The sequence below is a fragment of the Falco rusticolus genome, chromosome 4 (genome assembly GCF_015220075.1).
Source record: "Falco rusticolus isolate bFalRus1 chromosome 4, bFalRus1.pri, whole genome shotgun sequence".
Classification (NCBI taxonomy): Eukaryota; Metazoa; Chordata; class Aves; order Falconiformes; family Falconidae; genus Falco; species Falco rusticolus.
In genome coordinates, this window is record NC_051190.1 from 58,043,357 (window position 1) to 58,062,927 (window position 19,571).

Consider the following 19,571-nt stretch of genomic DNA (forward strand, 5'->3'; position numbering starts at 1 on the left):
TACTGTAAGAAAGCAGTTTAAACATAGTCCTTTAATTTGAAGAGACCCCAGCCCACTGTCTAGCCAGTAAATTTGTACTTGCTGCTCAGTGAGCAAACGTAGCTTTGAAAGCAGCTACAGAACATGGTGGTACCGTGCTCTGCCACAGAAGCGGGGACACGGAAGACCCCTGGAAGTACTCAGATAGAGGGAAAGAGATTAGGGAGTAAGGCTACAAATTTACAGGAAAACACGCCTCATTAATTCTGGTGTGTGCAGAAGAGTTTTGTACATATAAAAATCTATTTTTATTACTACTTCTAAGAAAAAAAAATTATAAACATCCATCAAATATTCATGAAATGACAGAAAGATAGAGTCTTGGTAAAAATAACTTCGTGAGGTCTCTGCACAGGGCCTTCAGCACAGGGTCTTCTCCTCCCCACCAACACACAGACTCTCATTTAGACTGACTGTAACTGAGACATTACTCTTTTTACAAATGAAAAACGCTCGTCCGCTGTGAGCAGTCTATTGCTCTCAGATGTTTTTCTTGAGGCAAAACCCTCATGTCTCATAACACTTGATGTGCACCAAGCCCAGAAGGCAAGAGAGGTTTGGTGATGGTTTGTCTCCTGATTGCATTGTGGCAATGAGCCGGGTAACCAGGAATACAGCACGGATCTTCCTTGTAAAGAAAGTTTAATAAAGATACCTGCATGACAGTATGATTTCAATATAACCATGTCCTCCTTGTGCTCCAGTCCCTATCACCTGCTTTTAACAGTCACTGCGGTAGCAACAGCCATCAACTCTAATGGCTCAACTAAATCAATCCACAGTCTTGAGGGGTGCCCATTCTTTCAACAATAAATTCCGGGAAAATAATCACATAACCTGAGGGGACAATGGAGTGGAAACGATGGAGATGGGAGCAACACAGAAGTGCAAATGAATGCATTGAAATATTAACAAGTTCCAGGTAAGAATAACTACTACTGAAATGAGAAACAGATTTTCTCAAGTGCTCAGAACCACCACCATCCCCACCAAAGCGAGGCCACCCCGGAGTGCCATGTCAAATCTCACCAGAAAATAATACAGAAAATATTGCAAAAGCTCCTTATTGCATACTCACTGCTGCTGCTCCAGCTTCTGGAAGAGCGGAAGGTGTTTACTTCTGTTTCTTATTCGTAAATATCAAGTGAAGTTTTTGCAGCAATAGAAACAGTTTTTTACATGTGGTCTTCCTCTCCCAGTATATGCTCAGTTTTAATTTCTGCTAATAAATCTTTCTCGTCATAGAGACTAGGATTTACAATTGATCTAGCACAGCCAGACACAAGGAACACAAAATACTAGTGTTATGTATTTCTGCTTTCAACAATCGTGGTTCCCAGCCAGTCTTGCTTCACTAATGCCTGGAAAGCTTTTATTGGTATTTGTTGAAATGACAATGATGCTGCAAAAAACTTTTTGCTTCTGAAATACCCCCCCCCAATATAGACTGTTGTTCTCACTGAGCTCAGAATGCAAAGACCCAGCTTTTGACATAGCAGTCTGTTAGTTAAGAGATTATTATTCTCACATTAATTCAAGTAACACTAATTTTCTGTGTGTTCTGTTTCCCTCTTTCCTCATGGTGTTTCTCTGAGGATAGCTTCTAGAAAAAAAATTAATAACATGTACGATGCACTCCATTATTAGTTGGTATCATAATGATGAAATGACTCAATTTTAAAAGCATGAGTTTTTGAGAGACAGGATCCATTTATGGATATTTTATTTTAAAGAAGAGTGAATTGTAGAATGAAACATCAACATACAATAAATTAGTACATCTGTACTTACTGACAAAACCAGGACCAAAATTGGGAGGATTAGGTCTAGAAATCTGAGGTGTCAAACTTCCGTCCTAGAAATTTCAGTAAAACATACAGACAAGGATATTAAATCATGATTCAATTCAAAACCCAAAACCTAGTTATCATTATTTTGTTTAAACTCCACATCGAGTTGTATTACCTGTGTAATTGCCTGCTGCATATGATTTTGGCCTTCAGTGGTCTGAGCTCCTGGCACTGGCTGACCCATAAAGGGAAACCTATATATAAACAGAAATTGAAATTAAAACTTTTACAATTGGTGGATATTGTAGGGGAGAGACAACCTTTTGTATTATGCTGAACTTACACAAAGCATCCAAATAATTTATAGACATGTGCTTGTGCTACTGTACCAAACTTTTTTGATGTCAGAACATTAATTCTTATCTGATGCCACAACATTTTGCCCTTGGTTGAAACTATTGCATTCTACACTTTTTAGGGAGATGAAGTAAACATGATGTACTGTGCTAAAAAATGAAGATGCACATAAAAAATCCCTCTGTTTTTGTATTTTAATATATTATCATTTTTTTTTTAAAATTAAAAAATATTAATGGATTTAGATATCATGGTCGCCAGCAGTCAACTAGATGTTGGGTAAATGTGTGCCTCTGGTAAGCCACGTATTATCATATAGCACTGCAGTACATGTTAGGAAGGAGAAAACACACTGTTTTAAGGGCTACATAAAAAGGAAAGGTGCAGATCCTTTCTGCCCACAGACTTCCCACCTACAGTAAAGGCAGTCATGGTGAAGTCTGCACAGTTCATAGCTCCTTTTGTCCTCAGAAAGGACTTAAAGAAAGGATGAAACTTCCATTACTTGGGCTAAAACTTAATTATACTTAGCATTAAATGATATGCTGCAACATGAAGTTTAACTGTTACACAGCCATCGACAGTTTTCAAAACACAGTGCGTGGGAGATGTGTTATTACGTAATTAGGAAGTGGGAAAACAAGAAAAGCATCAACAATGAAACCAGGTTGACCATGCTTGACCAATGACATTACAAGTGGAGCACAAGTCTGATGTGTTCTAACACTTTTAATAGTTTCGACTGCCACAGCGGCTTTATTCTTAGGACATCATCTTGTATTAGCATGGACTATGAGCTACACAACAAAAAGATCTTTTTCCACTTCTACATTTTTTCATTTGCTGTGCACAGTTTCCCCTAGGTCTTATCATTTCCTTTTACATTTTGCAGCCCTAAAGATTGATACCAAGTGTTGCCTACCTGTTCATAACCATTGGTGGCATCCCCATGTTACTCTGCGCCATGACTTTATTGATCCCCTTAAGAGCTACCATTTTTGCTTTCATTATGGGATCAGTAATTGCATCAAAGTCTATAAAAGAAAAACAGCAGAAGTGAATTACATAGCTGAACATTACTCGTTATTAACTGGAACTGACTTGTTTAGAGCTAGTTCATGCATAGATCATCAGCAAAACAACGTAATTGCATTACTATTTCACATTACTTGTCTTCTCCACTTTGAAATTCATGGTTAATATGTAGTTTCATATACCCTCTAAGGAAAGTCACTCCAGTGGTAACTGTCCTTGTTTTCAGCCACAACATACAAAGAAAAGCAGGTCAGTCTGAGAAGGGCTCAAGACCCAAGTTGGTTTGTGACCCAACAGATGAACAAATTCTATTTACAGATTTAAGAATCAAGAAGAAGAGTTGTTTCTGTGAGTTCAGTTGGCAAAACTGACAGATCGCCACAAATGTACTAAGAAAATGGTTTAGTCGCCCTGTGATTATGAGTAGCACTACAGGCAGAAAGGCACACACCCCATGCAGCACCTGAAAAGACCATCAGCATGGTAAACTCTGCCTTTTTGCTGTCTCTCCTGTCAGGTGCCTCACACGGAGTAGGATAAATGGGGGTACAGAACAGCTGAGGCTGGAAAGGGCCTCTGGAAGTCATCTTAGCTACCTGGGGTGGCTACAGCATGTTCTAGCCACACTACAAATACAGAGCTGTGACTTAGGAGGTAGGTTAAATCTGTCTTTTGAACAAACAACCTTGACGACCAGTGTAGTTACAACTAACATATTTCTCAAAATTTTGTTATTTCATTAATAACAATTAAATGATAGTGATGGTCTTGCTCTAGATGTTCAAACCGCTACGTTAAACAGGAAATGACAATTTATCTTAAATGCTTTTAGTACGTGCAGAATTATTTGTGCTGTTTCTGGGTCTTGCTTCGATTTCGAGTTAGTAACACAGCTTTTGATGATCCCTTCCCTTGAGATACACAGAACATTGCAAAAATGTGCATTTACTCCATATCAGATATGAGAACCTAAAGTATAAGGAGAACATGCAACAGAGCTGATGTCAGGAAAAAAATCAGCAGTAATGCAGTTACCCTGATCCTGGTAATGTCAACAGAAGCCTTGTCATGGAGTTCAGAATTCCACCTACATGCTCCATTCCCATACTCCCATTGTACCTACTGGGCAGGTTGTTTTTTGTTATGCCACCTTCAAGCTCCACATATCTACCTGCTTCTTTCAGATTATTTAACTATTTATTGTTGTATTTTTGAAAACCTAACCAGAACATAGACAGATCACCCACATACCAATATTGGGGAAAAATGGCTCCGAACGCTGGCGAATCATGGCTTGCATCTGTCGCTGCTGCTGCTGCTCCTGTCTTTCCTGATCCAAAAGGTCCTGCAGAAGAAGTGGCTGTTCCTCTAGCAGAAGTGGTCTCTCTCGACTTTGCTGTTGAGCTAATGGTTGAGGGAGCATTATCTGTTGGGGACCAGATATGCCACTAGGACCAGGACGGTTTGTTACAGCCACAGTTTGATTAGATGTCTGTCCTGTCCCAAAGTTATGATTAGATGACTGACCCTGAATAAATCCTGGATTTGGTGACCCTTGAGAAAAATTATGGTTCATTCGTGGAACCATGGTCAAATTTGAATTTAAAGTGTTTTCCAAGATCTGTCCACCAGGTGTCATTAGTGTTTGTGGAATACCTGACGCATGGTTCATTTGTGGTGTTGGCAAAGATTGAGATGGAGATCCTAGAGTCCTTGCTTCAGCATTATCTGAGCCTTCATTAGACAGCAAACTTGAGAGGACTGGCGTGGACCCAGAAATACTGCAGGAACTTACTGCTCCTTGAACAGGCAGTGGAGCAGATCCCTGAGCATCTGGACTAGGCACAGTTGTTTCTTGACTAGGAACAGCAGTAGTTTTTTCAGGGAATTCTGGGTTAGCAGGCTGCGCAGGAGCCTTTTCTCCATCCTTTAACTCCACTTCAGCAGCCTGTTGAGTATTTGTAGATTCAGCATTTCCATCGCTTTTTTCATTTTCATTCTTCTTTTCCTCCTGAGTGTTTGGGGAAAGTACTTCTGTTTTAATTTCATTTTCTGTAGCAGATTTCTTCTGTGGAGAGTGAGTCTCAGAAGGGGAAACAGTTCTATCACCTTGTTCTTTCTGTTCTGGTTCTTCTGTCTTGCCCTGGATATCTAGTTTGTCATCAATAGGGACACTGAGATCTAGTTCTTCATTAAACATTCCCTTCTTATCCCCCACATCCAGGTCTGGGTCTGTGTATGCAATTATATCAAACTCCCCAGATCTTAGAAGATCATCAAGGTGAGGATCATTGGTTTCCAAATTATCTAAAGTGTCCAGCTCGTCTCCTTTCCCATCCTCTGTGTCTAAATTCAAATTTTCCAGATCTTCATCATCTAAATCCTTTACTTCAACCCCATCAAGGTCTTTCACATCCAAGTCTTTTACAGCAGGATCATCAGGATCAAGCTTTTCTTCTAGACCATCACTCGGCTGGTTGGGAATCTGTAAATTTGCAGATTCGTCACTTGGTGCAGATGTAGACAAAGATGGTCCTGGGAATGCATCAGTAACTGGTGGATGACTTAGAGAACGTATGACAAGTGCAGGTGGGTTGTCAGGATTGATTTGATCCTGCTGGGACTGTGACATATGCTCCAAACTTGTAGACATCTGCAGCTGGTTAGGCATACCTTGAGAATTATGTCTCAGTGGTTCTGCCTGTCTTGGGCCTGGAAATTCCTGCCTGGGGATAAACCCTGCGTGTCGCTGATGTGCTGCTGCTGCGTCCATAACATTTGCAGCAGAAGGATTAAAAGGCAGCCTTGGTCTCCCATCAGGAGCTCTGTGGCGTAACTCGATAAACGCCTGACCCAATATATTGTGCTGCTGAACTGGAATTCCCTGAGGAGGAAAATGCTGAGGGATCCCAGACCCGTTATTTATTTGCGGACTGTTCACTGGCCGAGGCATATCAACAGACAGAGATCTTCTCAGCTGTGGTGGAACTCCAGGGCGTTGCATTGGCTGCTGAGGACCAAGGAAACGTTCTTGACCTGATGGTGGACCATGGCCACCTCCTGGAAATCCATATCTAAAACAAAGTATGCAAGACTAAATAATCTTTTTTCTCAGAACTGCCTAGCCTGGCATATTTGACTAAATAACTATTCACCAAAATGTTTTACAAGATGCATTCATTAAAATACTTAAATAAATATCTTGACTAATTATGCTTACATTTAAATGAGCTTTATGACTACAATAAAATAATTGCTTTAATTATGCCTAATAAACAAGCTGTTTTAAATTCCAATAATAATAATGGATAGAAAACTGACAGAACTATCTTAGTAAATACACTATGTATTAATGCAACTCAGCACAAAAAATGTGTGGATTTAGAAATTACCACAATAAATCCAAAATACCGAGAACAGTAATTCCTGAGATGACAATGTATGCCAATACTCGCATTCACTTTACATCATAGCATTCTCTATAAAAATGGCACAGACAGAAGTTGACATTTGATTACATATTCATTATAAATGCAAACAAGTATAGTACATTTATTCGTTATTAAGACATCAAAGCTAAAGTCAGTCACTTTTTTTAAAAAAAAAGAAAAAGAAAAAGAAATGCCCTGGAACCACGGGCAACAAGATCTTTCAGGTCACAGTTTTCACAGGTATTGCTGTTTCCCCATTTTTATTTCTGATTAACTCCCAATAAAAGACAGTATAAAACAGCGTTCATGTAAAACACACATTCTAACGCTACTTACAGGAAAACTCACCGTACATACTGACTTACCAGCTACTGTAGACAACACATGATTTTTATCAAAAAACCCACAACCCTTTATCTAACAATTTATGTAAATGTAGAATTACCCCCATAATACCCCGGGTTTAAGAGATCAAAGAGCTTACCTAAGCCCATGAGGTCTCATCCCCATGGCATTCATATCGCCTGGGAACTGGGGTCTATTGAACTGCCCATCAGCAGGAAACGGTCCACGTTGGTCTTTTGGGTATACAGTGAACCTTGGCCCACCTGGAGGGACAACAGATGACCTAATATTCCCAGGATAAGGAGGAGGAGGGCGGTTAAAAATTTGGTTTAAGTTGTCTTGCTGCCAGTGCTGAAGAGGAGTTGCATGGGTAGGAGCTGCTGCATCCTGCAAGGCTTTTTCCTGACGAACCGCATTCTTCTTCTGCTGCTGTTGCTGTAGAATAATTTCACGTAATTTCTGGCGCTGTTAAAAAAAAAAAACCACAAAAAAAATATTGCGCTTGACAGTGCAATTGACAGATTTTTGAAGCGTTACAGTCTGCTACGTTAAGCCTTTTGGAGGACGAAAATTCTTCAATCGCTAAAGAAAAATATCGTAACGTAATCAACTCAGAAATTAGAAGAGGGATCAAATACTGCAAGATGCTGGTAACGCAACTTGAACTCCAGACCTCTTCTTAAAGTGTATAGTTTGAACCCATTTTACCAATTAACATAAGCAAATCTCTTCCTTTTTCTATTCCAGTAATACAGGCCCTTTTACCGCATGAAAAAACTGCATTCTGAGGGAGAAAGGTGACTACAGGTCACCTGAAGTCACCGGCAGAAAATTCAGCAGGAGGTTTACATCAAAGCTACAGAATTTACTCTGAAACTGTACGATAAATACTACCAATTGTTCCCATTACTTCTTCCAAACAAAAGACCGAGCAGCTTTCCACAAGCTGAATGTAATTTTATTTCTCAGCAAGAGCTGTTTGCCAAACATCGACAAAAACCTGGAGTGAACGTGCCTCCAGAGCAGTGCCCAACGGTAGGATTCACCTCAGTATGGCAGCCAACTGGATGGTTCCATGTCTAGTCTGAGATCTTTGCCTATACTCCCTTTTCCAGTCAATTAACAAGTCACTGACAATCAGTTCTACATCTCATCTATTATAGGACAGAATTAATTGTCCTTTCAAGGTGTTCCCCCCCACCACACACACTGTAGATAAAAAAGCTATTACAGACCAATCATCTACGTCTCCAGTGGCTTCAAAGACAGCTTTTGCTTCCTTTCTGGATCTTGTTCAAACTCCTTAAAATTACTCATGTTCTATATTCTATATACTGTAGTATGTTAATTGGTCCTCCTGGATAGCACTAAGTGAATGAAGGTAATACTACATTATATAGCTATGTTTAATAGCAAGAAACTTCAAGTATTAACAAGAATGAGGGACATTCTTCTATTTATAAAATTTTAAAACCTTCAGTATTAAACATTTTTCTCACCTGTCTTAACTTCTCAGTATCTGCTTGAGACATATTCATGGTATTCTGCGTATCTGTAACCCCTGTAGTGGGTGCCGGGCCAGGAACTTGCGAAACTTTGGGAAATTGTTGTCCTTGAGAACTCATTGGAGAATTTCCAGATGCATTGAAGGTGCCCTCAGATCCAGGCCGTGGCTGTTCAGCAGCATCATGGGCCAGCTGACCGGTTCCAAAAGATTCTGGCTGAGGTCTTGGAGTCATTGGCGGTTGATCATACGGGTCACGTGCTGGAGCAGTGGGACCATGGCTAAAGGAATCAGTTATTGCAGGTCCTGCAGGTCTGGGAGTTTGAGAACATGGATCTGATGGCCTGACAAAAGTGCCCTGCAACCTGTTCTGCGGCGTCTGCAGGAAAGGATCCCTGTTTGGTATTAGTCCTGGCCTTGACATTGCAGGTCTGTTAAAACTCTCTGGAATCCCTGGCCTCGGAGTTGCTGGTTGCTGAGAATAAGGATCATTGAGAAGTGGCCTCGGTGTTCCAGGAGGTTGGGTGTAGGGATCAGAGTGTCTCTGATTTGCTGGGGACTGGGCAAATAAATCTGCTGGCTGAGCAGGTCTTGGTGTTGGTGGTTGCTGCATATATGGATCAACTGTGGTGGGACGAGGAGTTCCTGGAGGTTGGGCATAAGGATCAGCAACTGGCCGAGGAGTACCTGGAGGCTGGGAGTAAGGATCCTGAGAAGCTGCCCTTGAAATGGCTCCAGATTGAGCGAAAGAATCACTCTGCTGCCGCACTATCCGGGGTGGATGGGCAAAAGTCTCCTTTATTGCAGGATGGGGAGTAAGGGGAGGCTGGCTGTACGGATCATTAGGCTGATTGTGGGAAAAGTTATCCACCGGCCTTGGTGTCAAAGCGGGCCTTTCGTATGGATCAACAGCAACGCGCCTTGGTGTACCTGGCATTGATGCGTAAGGATCTTGTGGGGACTGAGGTGGGCGCATGGGCGTTTTAAAAGGTCCAGGGCTACCATCAACAGGAGTAGGAGTAGGAGTCAACGGTGGCCGTGCATATGCATCAGCAGAAGTTACTCTCTGTCTCTGAAACGCATCAGTTCTAGGAGCCGGCTTAGTAAACGGATCGCTGCTTCCAGCTGTTAAAGGAACCTTCCCTGACTGTTCCATAACTATGGGCGACCTTGGGACCCCCAGCGGTTTGGAGAACTGCTCTGATGCCATGACAGGCCTGGGTGTGTCTGGTGGCTTTGCATAGGGATCACTGCTACCTGGAGATGAAGAACATGAATCCCTGACCGGCGAAGGCCTGCTTCCTGACGGTTCAGTTACCTGAATGGGCCTAGAAATGGACGACTGTGGTGCACAGGTATCTAAGGGTGCGATGGTATTTCTTCTAACAAAATTTTGGTTAAGGGGTGCTGGTCTAGGTGTTCCCACCATTTTAGCATATGGATCCATGGGAGAAGGAGGTCGCGTGTTTGTGGAACCTGGAGAAAACATCTGTTGTGATGATGTCTGAGGAGTCTGAGACTGAGACAGTGAATCATGTACCGGGATTCGGGTTGGAGTCGGGGGTGGGGCTTGTGGTTTTAGGAACACATCATCTGAGGATGCTGATGTAGGCGTAGCAGGTAGCGGCTGCTTTGTAAATAGATCCTTATGGAATGTCTGTTGTGCAGGAGACATACTTCCATTGCCAGTCTGTGGCGTTAAGGGGCTCTGGATCCCACTGCTAGGTGTGTCTGAGCCAGACTGGTTCAGAAGCTGTTGTGAACCAAACTGCTGCTGCTGCTGCTGCTGCTGCTGTTGCTGCTGCTCATTTTTCACTTGTTCAAGCTTCTGCGTGGCTTCTATTTTGGCTTGCTGCTTACTTTTTTGCCGCATTTGCTGTTTTAAAATTACGAGGAAAAAAGGTCACACTTGTAAGTCCAGGGTATACAAAATCTTTCTAATGACCGAATCTGTAACTAAAACTTTAGGACACGTCACAGATCAATTATAAATAATTGTAAATTGCAAAGTTTAAATGCAATGGAAGCAGAGTGTTTAGCTATTTGCAAAGTTCAGTTACCTTGACATACACCTTGATTGCCTGGGAAAAAGCATTCCCCAGGTTGCCTAAAGAGCAACACTGCTTTCCAAACTGATACTCTGAAGACAGAAAGTTACTGACAGATGCAGCACTGACGTGAGGCAAACAGGGCCTGAGAGACAGCCAGCCCCATCTGAAGCAGTAGCCTGTAGGACAAGATTACTGCAGTACAGGATATATAAAACCAAACTACTGCACTAGCCAGCCATACAGAGAAAGAATAATCTATTTCCATAATAGGTAGGATTTAAGAGTCAAAGTTTTAAACCAAAGTTTTCTAACATTTACTAAACAGCTTCTCTTCTGACAGCATCTGTTTTCTTCCTATGCAGAATGGCTGACTTTAAACTCTTCTATAAAGAAATATTAAAATTGATTTTATTACAACAGATTCCAACGACGCAGTAAAAAGCTGGAAGAAAAATAGCAAAACACGCTTAATGCAACACACCTGTCTGAATTTCCATTCCTGCTCATGTTCTGATTCCCTCTGTTTTAATGGATCTTTAAAGAGGTCAGAGTCGATGCGTGAGCCAGGATCAATACTATCCTGTTGCTGCTGTCTTTTCATGGAGTCATTTGACATCTGTACTTTATTGATGCGCAAAGCAGCTCTATTATCTCTGGCTTTTTGCTGAGAAAATATATATTAAAAAAAAGTAGTTAGCCTTATTTTCTTCTGCTAAGTGTGAACAGTGCATCTGTTATTCCTACAAAAATCTATCACCAAATTACCTGTAAAGCCTGTTTTAATCACATGCATTAAAAGACCTGTGGATGTGGCACTTAGGGACACGGTTTAGTGGTGGCCTTGCTAGTGCTACATTAACAGCTGGGGCTTGATCTTAAAGGTTTTTTCCAACCTAAACGATTCTATGATTCTATGATCCTATGTTCCTACGCAGATAAAATTCTGCACTTTAAAAGGAATTCCAAACTGAAAATACTTCATCTCTATAGAAATTCTGCATTTAACACACATGGAAAGAACAATGGAGTTATTAGCCGCAGAGGTTTTCTATACATTAGGAATGTCTGTTCAGGTACTGTGCTGTGCCAAGAAAGCATGAATCCTACCAGTTTACCTTTCAAAACACATATTGGTGTGGTCTGCAATCTGAAGACTTGAGCACAGCAGATGATGTTTGGATCAATAAAGGCCACTAATGTGAAGACTTTCAATGACAAGAAAAATACAGTCAACCCCATTAAATAGCCTCTATAGATCTCAGTCTGTGTTAAGTTAGCAGTATAAACATAGGATATGGGCTTATAGATCAGGGAAAATTGGATGGAAGAACAGCAAATTCCTCTTCAATGAGGCATTTTACAGCCATACTGACACTTTAAAGCATCTAACAGAAGTTTGAAAGGGTCTGTTTTACCACCAATCTAGGATATGATTTCTTTTCTGAATCATACCCTCACATCATCTTTTTCACCACTTTATTTGCAGTTGTCAAGTAGGGGTGGCCTAGCAGAAAAGGCTCTAATCCTTCCCCTCCAACAATGAAACAGTAACATGGATGAGAGCACCAGGGTCACAGCAGCAGAAAAATTAGTGTCATTTCCCCTATAAGTGATGGGATTTGCGCATACTAAGGAAAGTGAGAAGTCTACAGTAAAACCTCCAAACACTCTTCTGAATTTCATTTCTAAGGTAGCCTTTACTCATTCCCACAGAGTGTAAGTCCCTCAGGAGAGGTACCACAGAAGCTCCTCACATGCACAATGCCAGGAACAGTAGCAACAGCTGAATGGCAAGAGTATATGGACTGTAACTTCTGGAGGAGGTAACTGCTTCTTGCTACATAAATACTCATGTGTGTGTGTGTGAACCTGCATGCACCCTCCTTCTGAACATGAAGGAAATAATTTTGCAGCTCCTTTTTAGATAGCCATCACAAGAATTGGACTGCATTTGTTAAGAACAATGAAAAAAAAAATTGGTAACAGAAATAATTGTAAAGTGATAACTGCCTGGATAAAAATTCACCCATCCAAGTGGACAGTATCTTATAAATACTACACAGATGGTATCACCAGGATTAAATATAGCATGGACAAGATGACATAGAGGTACAAAGATGCTGAAGTTACAGGCTTGAATAAAAAGCAGAGTAACGATGCCTCAGTGATACAAAGAAAACAATAAAGAATTTTTCTTTTAAGTGGAAAGTGGTTCAGAAAGATCAAGAGCTCCACTTCACACATTAAGTTTGAGGTAATGATTTATCCTCTAAAAGCTGTCAGAGAGATAAGGGGATTTTTTAATTTGGACAGCAGGAAATGATGTTGGTACTGTTAAGCTTTGAGTCATCAACATACATGGGAATCAAATCTGCTTACTAATGAGACTACATTAAAAAAATGCAGGTGGGGCAAAGCTAAGAGGTTATGAAAACATAACCCTGCAAAATCCACAGAAACCTATGAAGTGAGAATGATTATCCAGTTGCTGTTGTGAAGAAACAAAGGTAAGATGAGAATGAGGAGAGAATGGAAACGTGACAGGAAATTAAAAGAAAAGTATATTTGTTAACAATGGCAGGGAAGGTCAATAAGAATGAGTAATATAGGTTCTCAAACTGTGAAGAAGGTGAACACTTTTGGAGAGAAAATATGAGTCCTTCATGCTCCCTACAATGCAGATGATGTCAAAAGAGTTTCCACCACAGAGCAATACAAGAGAGTAAGTAGTGAAGGGGAACAGTAAGGCAAGAACAATGGAACAGAAGAAAATGAGGGAAGTAGGGATGTGAGCACATAACCTCTGGAATGTAACAAGTAAGACTTCAGCAACTCTAATGGGGCAAAAAAAGGAGAGGCTAGTGAGAGGGGACGATGAAAGAGAGGAAAGTCGTATCATGATTTGTTACTATCCTTCTGAAGAAACCGGTGAGATCTTGTGCAGAAGGACACAGAGCAAATAAAACTTGAGGCATCAATCAAATGTAGCAAAGAGATGGTGGGAACCAGAAATGCTCTCATGTCAGCTAATGTCTTTACATTGCACAATACTAACGCAGTTTATTCCGAAACTGAAAAACAAAGAATACAGGTAGAAGTATTCAGAGTTATAAGTTAAATTACAAAGGCATTTTTCAAGTGAACTTTCACTAATCCTACAACTTTATTTATTTAAAAAAAAACCAAATGAAACCTCATGAATGAAATATATGTTTGCTGCAAGTATGCAAACGCGGGTGGGTAATTGTTCTTACCACATATGGAGCCCTCTCCTGTGAGCTTGCCTTCCTCCACAGTTTAGCAATCTGTTTCACTCTTGTAGCCCAGTCTGCAGTCAAAAAATGTGTTAATACACAAGGCTTTGATAAGTCTATTTTACATTCTTTCAAATCAAGATGCATAAATCGTTACAATATATTTAATGTTATTCAGTAAACCACTTACCTGGGAATTCTTCCTTCAGGTTAGGGAAGTTGATATTTGTATAGAGCACAGGTGCTACTGTTGCCATTTCACCCAATGCTTCTTCTTTTTCCCACTTAAGAGTGCTCCTTTGAGCATTGGACATTGTATCACCTTCACCTTCCAAAGGCGGAGCAGATGGTACCCATGAGCTGTTCGGCTCACTTACCATTGGATTGAATGCTGGATTCTTATCCCTGACAAATCAGAACAGGGTTTTGGTATTTAGATAGGTTGCTCTCAGTACAAAAAGAAAAAAAAAAAACAATTAGCAAAGTACTTATTCTGTTTGCTTTTTCAGTAGTGAACAGGCTGCAAGAATACAGACATTTTTGCAGTGGCTGTCAAGAGCTAAGTAGCTAAATACTAATAATATCACAGTATTAATTCCAACAACACCCCCCAAGTGATAAATGCTATTTATCACAATGGGTATTTTTTTATTTCCCATCTGGACTTACCTGGCATCCGTATATGGTTGCTGTGTAATGGGAGAGAAGGTGCCCAGTCCACCTCCAGCAGTCAGAGCTGTATGAGGGAGATGAGGGTTAGGGCCAATCAGACCATTCATAAGGGGCACTCTTGGAAACGCATTTTCTCCTGGAAAGAAGTTTAAAATACTGTTTTAAAGGGTGACTGCTTTTAAGGAAGAAGCTGAAGTTTTCAGTGAAGAAATGATGTCTCATCTAACAAAAAACTAACTGCTTTAAAATGTTATAGTACTGACCTTCCATTTTTGGAAGAGATTTAAAATCAGTTTACATTGCTTCCCTACAGACTTAAGGGGTTTTTTTCCCTACTGCATCACATCTCTGTACAGATTATTTTTTTCTTGTCTGAAAAATCTTTTTTTTTTAAATGGATTTCCAAAAGTTTTGCATTAGCCCATGCTATGGTACCACATTTATACTGAGGTATGTTCTTAGAGGTCAACGGTCTGTTGTGTTTGTTATACTCAGATCCAAGCAGCAAGCATGGAGAAGGCTGTTTTCAGTCCTTGCAGAATTATCATTAGCCACCTGAATTAAATACCTCCTCTTCTGAGACTCCTGAGCAGTGTACCAAAGTAAGCCTCATTATCCGCTAACACTCTAATTTGTAACCAATGAAACAGATAAATCTAGTCAAATGAGCATCAGCATTTTCTAATTAAATGTCCAGCCTAGCAGTACAAAGGCAGAAAATTTTATTTATTTGATTACAATATTACAAATGTGGCACAGGCAGATTCATTCCAGCAGATGGTATTTGCAGATGTTCCTACACAGAACTAACGCTGGCCTTTGAATCCCTGTCACTTAAGTGCGATTATAACTGTTGTCCCAGTATCTTCTTACAAGCACAGAAGTAGCTCAGGAATTAGATGCATCTGTAGGATGACACTGCATCACTCTCGTGCTTTAGGAGACTGTTTTCTGATCTATAAGTTTACATATGCTACACAGCAAATATAGTTTGGATGAAAGTAACTCAAAATTTAAGAGAAAGTGCTTTATTATGGCTGCTAAATAGACAGTATACAGTAACTGTGAAGACCTGGCAAACAAACAAGATGGAGAATCAGGCCCCTGGTTTGCACTGTAGGATCACATGTCTTTATGAGAAGACAGCATTAATTTTGTTTGAAACTGCTGAAACTTGATGCACGCTTCCCCATTACTGAAGCATTTATCTCACAGAAACATACGGATCATTACACCGTAACTGAACCAAATTATAAATCTAAAACTTTGTAATTGTGGCAGTTCCACAGGGAGAAGTTCAAGAATCTCACAGAACTCAAATGCTGAAGTTATTTCCAAGTACTCAAGTAACTGGGAAACAGGCAGTGATATCTGTATTATCTTTTGTTTCAAATCACCTCATTATTTGCTTTAAAATCTCTCCTTTCTAAGATTTTTTGAAGTTTTTCCTTTTTATGGAAATTCATCCAACTAGGAAAATAATAATTTTTCTTCTTATGATTAATTCACTGGTGAAATCCATTTACATATTACTTTTTGTAGTACCAATATAACAGAACGGGCACTCTCTACATGAGTTCAGGGAAAATCCACTAGAGATCATGTCTGATGAGAAAAGAATGCATTTAATTATGCTCACACATACTGCTAAAAAAGAACAAATAATGCTATACTGGTAACAACAACAAAATCAATCTGCCCCTTGCTTTCAATGTAAGAGCAAGAATATGCCGTATCAACTCATGATAATTTTAGAATTTATTTTCTTCATTACTACTAAACTCCCAGATACCTTTCAAAATTACTTAGCCTTCTCTCTGTTATTTGGGTAGGACTAGTTAATATGTTAAACTGAATCCTTAAAGGAAATTAACACTCAGTAAATCGCTGTCATACAGACTCCTTCCTTACCCTTGAGGAGGTACTCAAAAGTAATTAGAGTGAAGTCTGAAGACAACACACGTTTTACAACAGACAAATTTCAAAACTACGAAAGCGTCGGCTAAAATAAAAGCTCCAATATGTCAGAAAAATCTAAAATAAATGTCCTTTTCTATTAGCGATGTTTACGTGTATGTTACTCACATACACCCTTCAGAACAGTTTTAGAATAATATTTCATAAACTAACATAGCAGATTCCACAATTTAACAATAGCAGAAAGTAAGGCATGTCCTACTTTCACACCAGTATTTAAAAGATGCACAACTCTCTTGACCAGGCTGCTGTTTTAGAAGTGACGAAGGAACATACCTTGACTGTGCAAAGACATAAGTTGTGGTGGAGGTGGAGGCTGCGGCAAAGGAGCTGGCTGCGTGGTTGCTGGACTTAACACAGCTGTGAACAGATCTTCAACATCCTTTCCTCCTAGCTCTGCAAAAACACCATGCATGAGTTTGCCATCATTGTTTACGAACTAAATTTTATAAAAGACAACAAAGATTAGAACATGTACCTGGGATTTTGTACAGTTTGCCAAGAATAGCACCTGGACAAAGTAAAGACAGCACAGAATGAATAATCATCAAAAAATGCAATAAAATCAATTCTGCAAGCAAGACCAAATAGGTATGTTACAGCACATAGGTAAGCAATTTGAGAAAAAAAATAAAAGATTTCTACTTAAGTCTTCTAGAAGACCAAGGACAAAAAAATTACCATCTGTGACCATTTTGTCTAGTTCTGGACTGAGGATTCCATCCAACTGTTCTTCACTCAATGGCCGTGAACTCTGGCTGACATTCGGCTGAGGCAGAGAAGAAGGATCATCAGAGATGGGACCAATATCCAATCCAGCTGAAGGAAGAAAGAATAATAAGTTAGACATAAATAGTAACATTTATTGGTTTAGAATAAAGAGCATTAAACTTTTTTTTTTCCCTAGAACTGAGCTATCAATTAAACCAAGACTTTCTAAGATGCGAAAGGCAAAATAAGACATTCATTAGATAAGCCAATAAAATTGCCCACTATTTACCTCCAGTTTACTGTACAGTTTGAGGAATGTTAATTGAGTAGAATGCAACTGGAAGAGTGGGAAATAAGACTACTGAGTGTAGGTACAGCATGTTTTTAAGTGTATATTTTTCATTATATAATTCCACTGTAACTATTTTTCACATTTTAAAAACAATCACGCTAGCAGTCAATATGGTTAATCCTCATGCACCTTAAGGTTCACCCCAGACATTCTTGTAATATTACATTAAAAATCTACTGAAGTGCTGCTGAAGTGTAGTCAGTATCAAACAAGTTGTAGCAGTTTCTGTTTCAAAAACAACTACTGAATATTCTGGGTTACATCAGACAAAGTGATTTGCTGGTACTGAGAAAACATAACTTACTATATAAATTTTCTAACATCCTTTACAAGTCAACAAATCTCTCAAGTGAGAAAGATCTTTGAAAGAACAAACTACACACTTCAGTATCTAAAATACAATTCTGAATTAGAAGCCAAATAAAAACAAACGTAAAATAATGAAACATGCTGTTCTACTTATTGTCAACCTATGTTTTACATCAGGTGATGAATCATCATCCAGTGGAAACAAAAAAATTGATGCTGACTGCTTTATTCATGCTTAATATATTCACATTGTTTAAATGCTTTTAATTTACAAAAGATACCACTATGATAAACACTACACACTATTACTAGAAGTAATACTACCATTAACAGTGGCAGCAAGAAAATGTCTGATTTTGTATCATGAAACACAAAACTCAGGAAGGTTTTTAAAAGCTGTAAGCAAAACTTTACGCAGTACTCTCAAATGCGGAGTGCAGAATTTATAGGTCGTGTTAGACTCAAACACCACAGAAAGAGTGGAAAATGAAAGCATGAATTAGTGACACAGTAAAGGATTACTAGTTTCTACACATGCAGTTCTTTCAGCTAAAACCACTAGGAAAGATGACTACTTCTAACCATGGATCATCCATTGTTTAGTTTCTTACCAAATGGGGAGGGTGAGTTCTCAACCTGGAAAGTGCATAAATCAAGACCTACAGGACCCAAACCAGATAAAATGGATGATTATAACACGAAAACAAAAAAAAAAAAGTAAAGAAAAAGCTGCATGCTGAAAAAAGCTACGCAGGTATGATAGACAACGGCAGCTACATTTTATTCTCTCTTAAGCAGCAAAGCAAAGAGCCAAGTAAAACAAAAATGTTGAGAAGGTTGGGGATTTATTTTTTTTGGTAGAAGGCAACAAAATCATCTCAAAGCAAGGTATTCTTAAAATATGAAAACTGTATCTGAAACCACCTCGAGTATAACCTATAGATACAATACAACACACACATATATAATAGAGAAAAAGAAAACAAATATCAGCGAGACCTTATAAACATACATACCCGAATGATCTCCAGACTTTACCAAATCATCCGAAAGTATTCCGAGAATATCATCATCAGTATTTAAGACCTCAGAAAGATCGGCTAAAGGATCATCGGTGCTACCTGCATAAGATGCAATAAATAAAATCAACCAGTTGTGGCTTTTATACATGACTCTGGTGATGCACTATATTGTTTGAGCTATAAACTCAAACAAAAATTTACCAGGCTATAAGGGCCTTCTATAGTGTGTTACGTACTGCAGGTCACTGGAGGGTGACAGACTGGGCTGACCAGCAGCCCCTCCCAGCCAGTACTGTAGCCATCTTCATATGCTTTCATTGTTTAGTATTTTCTCCATTTAAAGTAAAAGTGATAATGTAATCAGTCATGGGGAAGAAAGACTGGATGATTTCAGAGGCGAACCACCCCACCCCACCCCTGACCTAGTGAGAATTTGCAACTTCTAAGACACAAAGGCCTACGAATGTAAAAGTCAATGAATAGGTTTTATAAAGGACACAGCTCACAACAAATCAACACAGACTATTAAAAAAAAAAAAAAAAGGTAAGGAAGTGATCAGTTACTTCTCTGCCCACCACTGCCTTTCTTACAACCAGTTACTACACCCTAATAGGGATATGAAATGTAAGAGTAAGAGGCAGTAATAAGTAAATGAAAAACCAAGATGCTATTTTTAAGATCAGAGGAAACCCTGAAGTGAGAACAGTCAGAGGTGGAAATG

The 19,571-nt window shown here is 39.5% G+C and overlaps 1 protein-coding gene across 14 annotated transcripts in view; it reads right to left on the reverse strand.

The window, feature by feature from the left end:
• The window catches only part of KMT2C (lysine methyltransferase 2C), a 198,718-nt gene that overhangs the window by 22,759 nt on the left and 156,388 nt on the right, over window positions 1-19,571 (reverse strand). For 12 of the 14 annotated variants that reach the window (XM_037386995.1, XM_037386999.1, XM_037386989.1 and 9 more), the window contains 15 exons: window positions 18,844-18,948; window positions 18,439-18,486; window positions 17,137-17,274; window positions 16,934-16,966; window positions 16,732-16,851; window positions 14,476-14,614; window positions 13,997-14,211; window positions 13,807-13,880; window positions 11,034-11,216; window positions 8,497-10,377; window positions 7,137-7,462; window positions 4,473-6,295; window positions 3,109-3,220; window positions 2,005-2,083; window positions 1,831-1,894 (listed from right to left, as the gene is read on the reverse strand). In XM_037386995.1, the coding sequence (XP_037242892.1) occupies window positions 1,831-1,894; window positions 2,005-2,083; window positions 3,109-3,220; window positions 4,473-6,295; window positions 7,137-7,462; window positions 8,497-10,377; window positions 11,034-11,216; window positions 13,807-13,880; window positions 13,997-14,211; window positions 14,476-14,614; window positions 16,732-16,851; window positions 16,934-16,966; window positions 17,137-17,274; window positions 18,439-18,486; window positions 18,844-18,948 (5,340 nt within the window). The remainder of the gene's footprint in view (window positions 1-1,830; window positions 1,895-2,004; window positions 2,084-3,108; window positions 3,221-4,472; window positions 6,296-7,136; window positions 7,463-8,496; window positions 10,378-11,033; window positions 11,217-13,806; window positions 13,881-13,996; window positions 14,212-14,475; window positions 14,615-16,731; window positions 16,852-16,933; window positions 16,967-17,136; window positions 17,275-18,438; window positions 18,487-18,843; window positions 18,949-19,571) is intronic. The other 2 variants (XM_037386994.1, XM_037386992.1) reach the window with 2 other exon arrangements.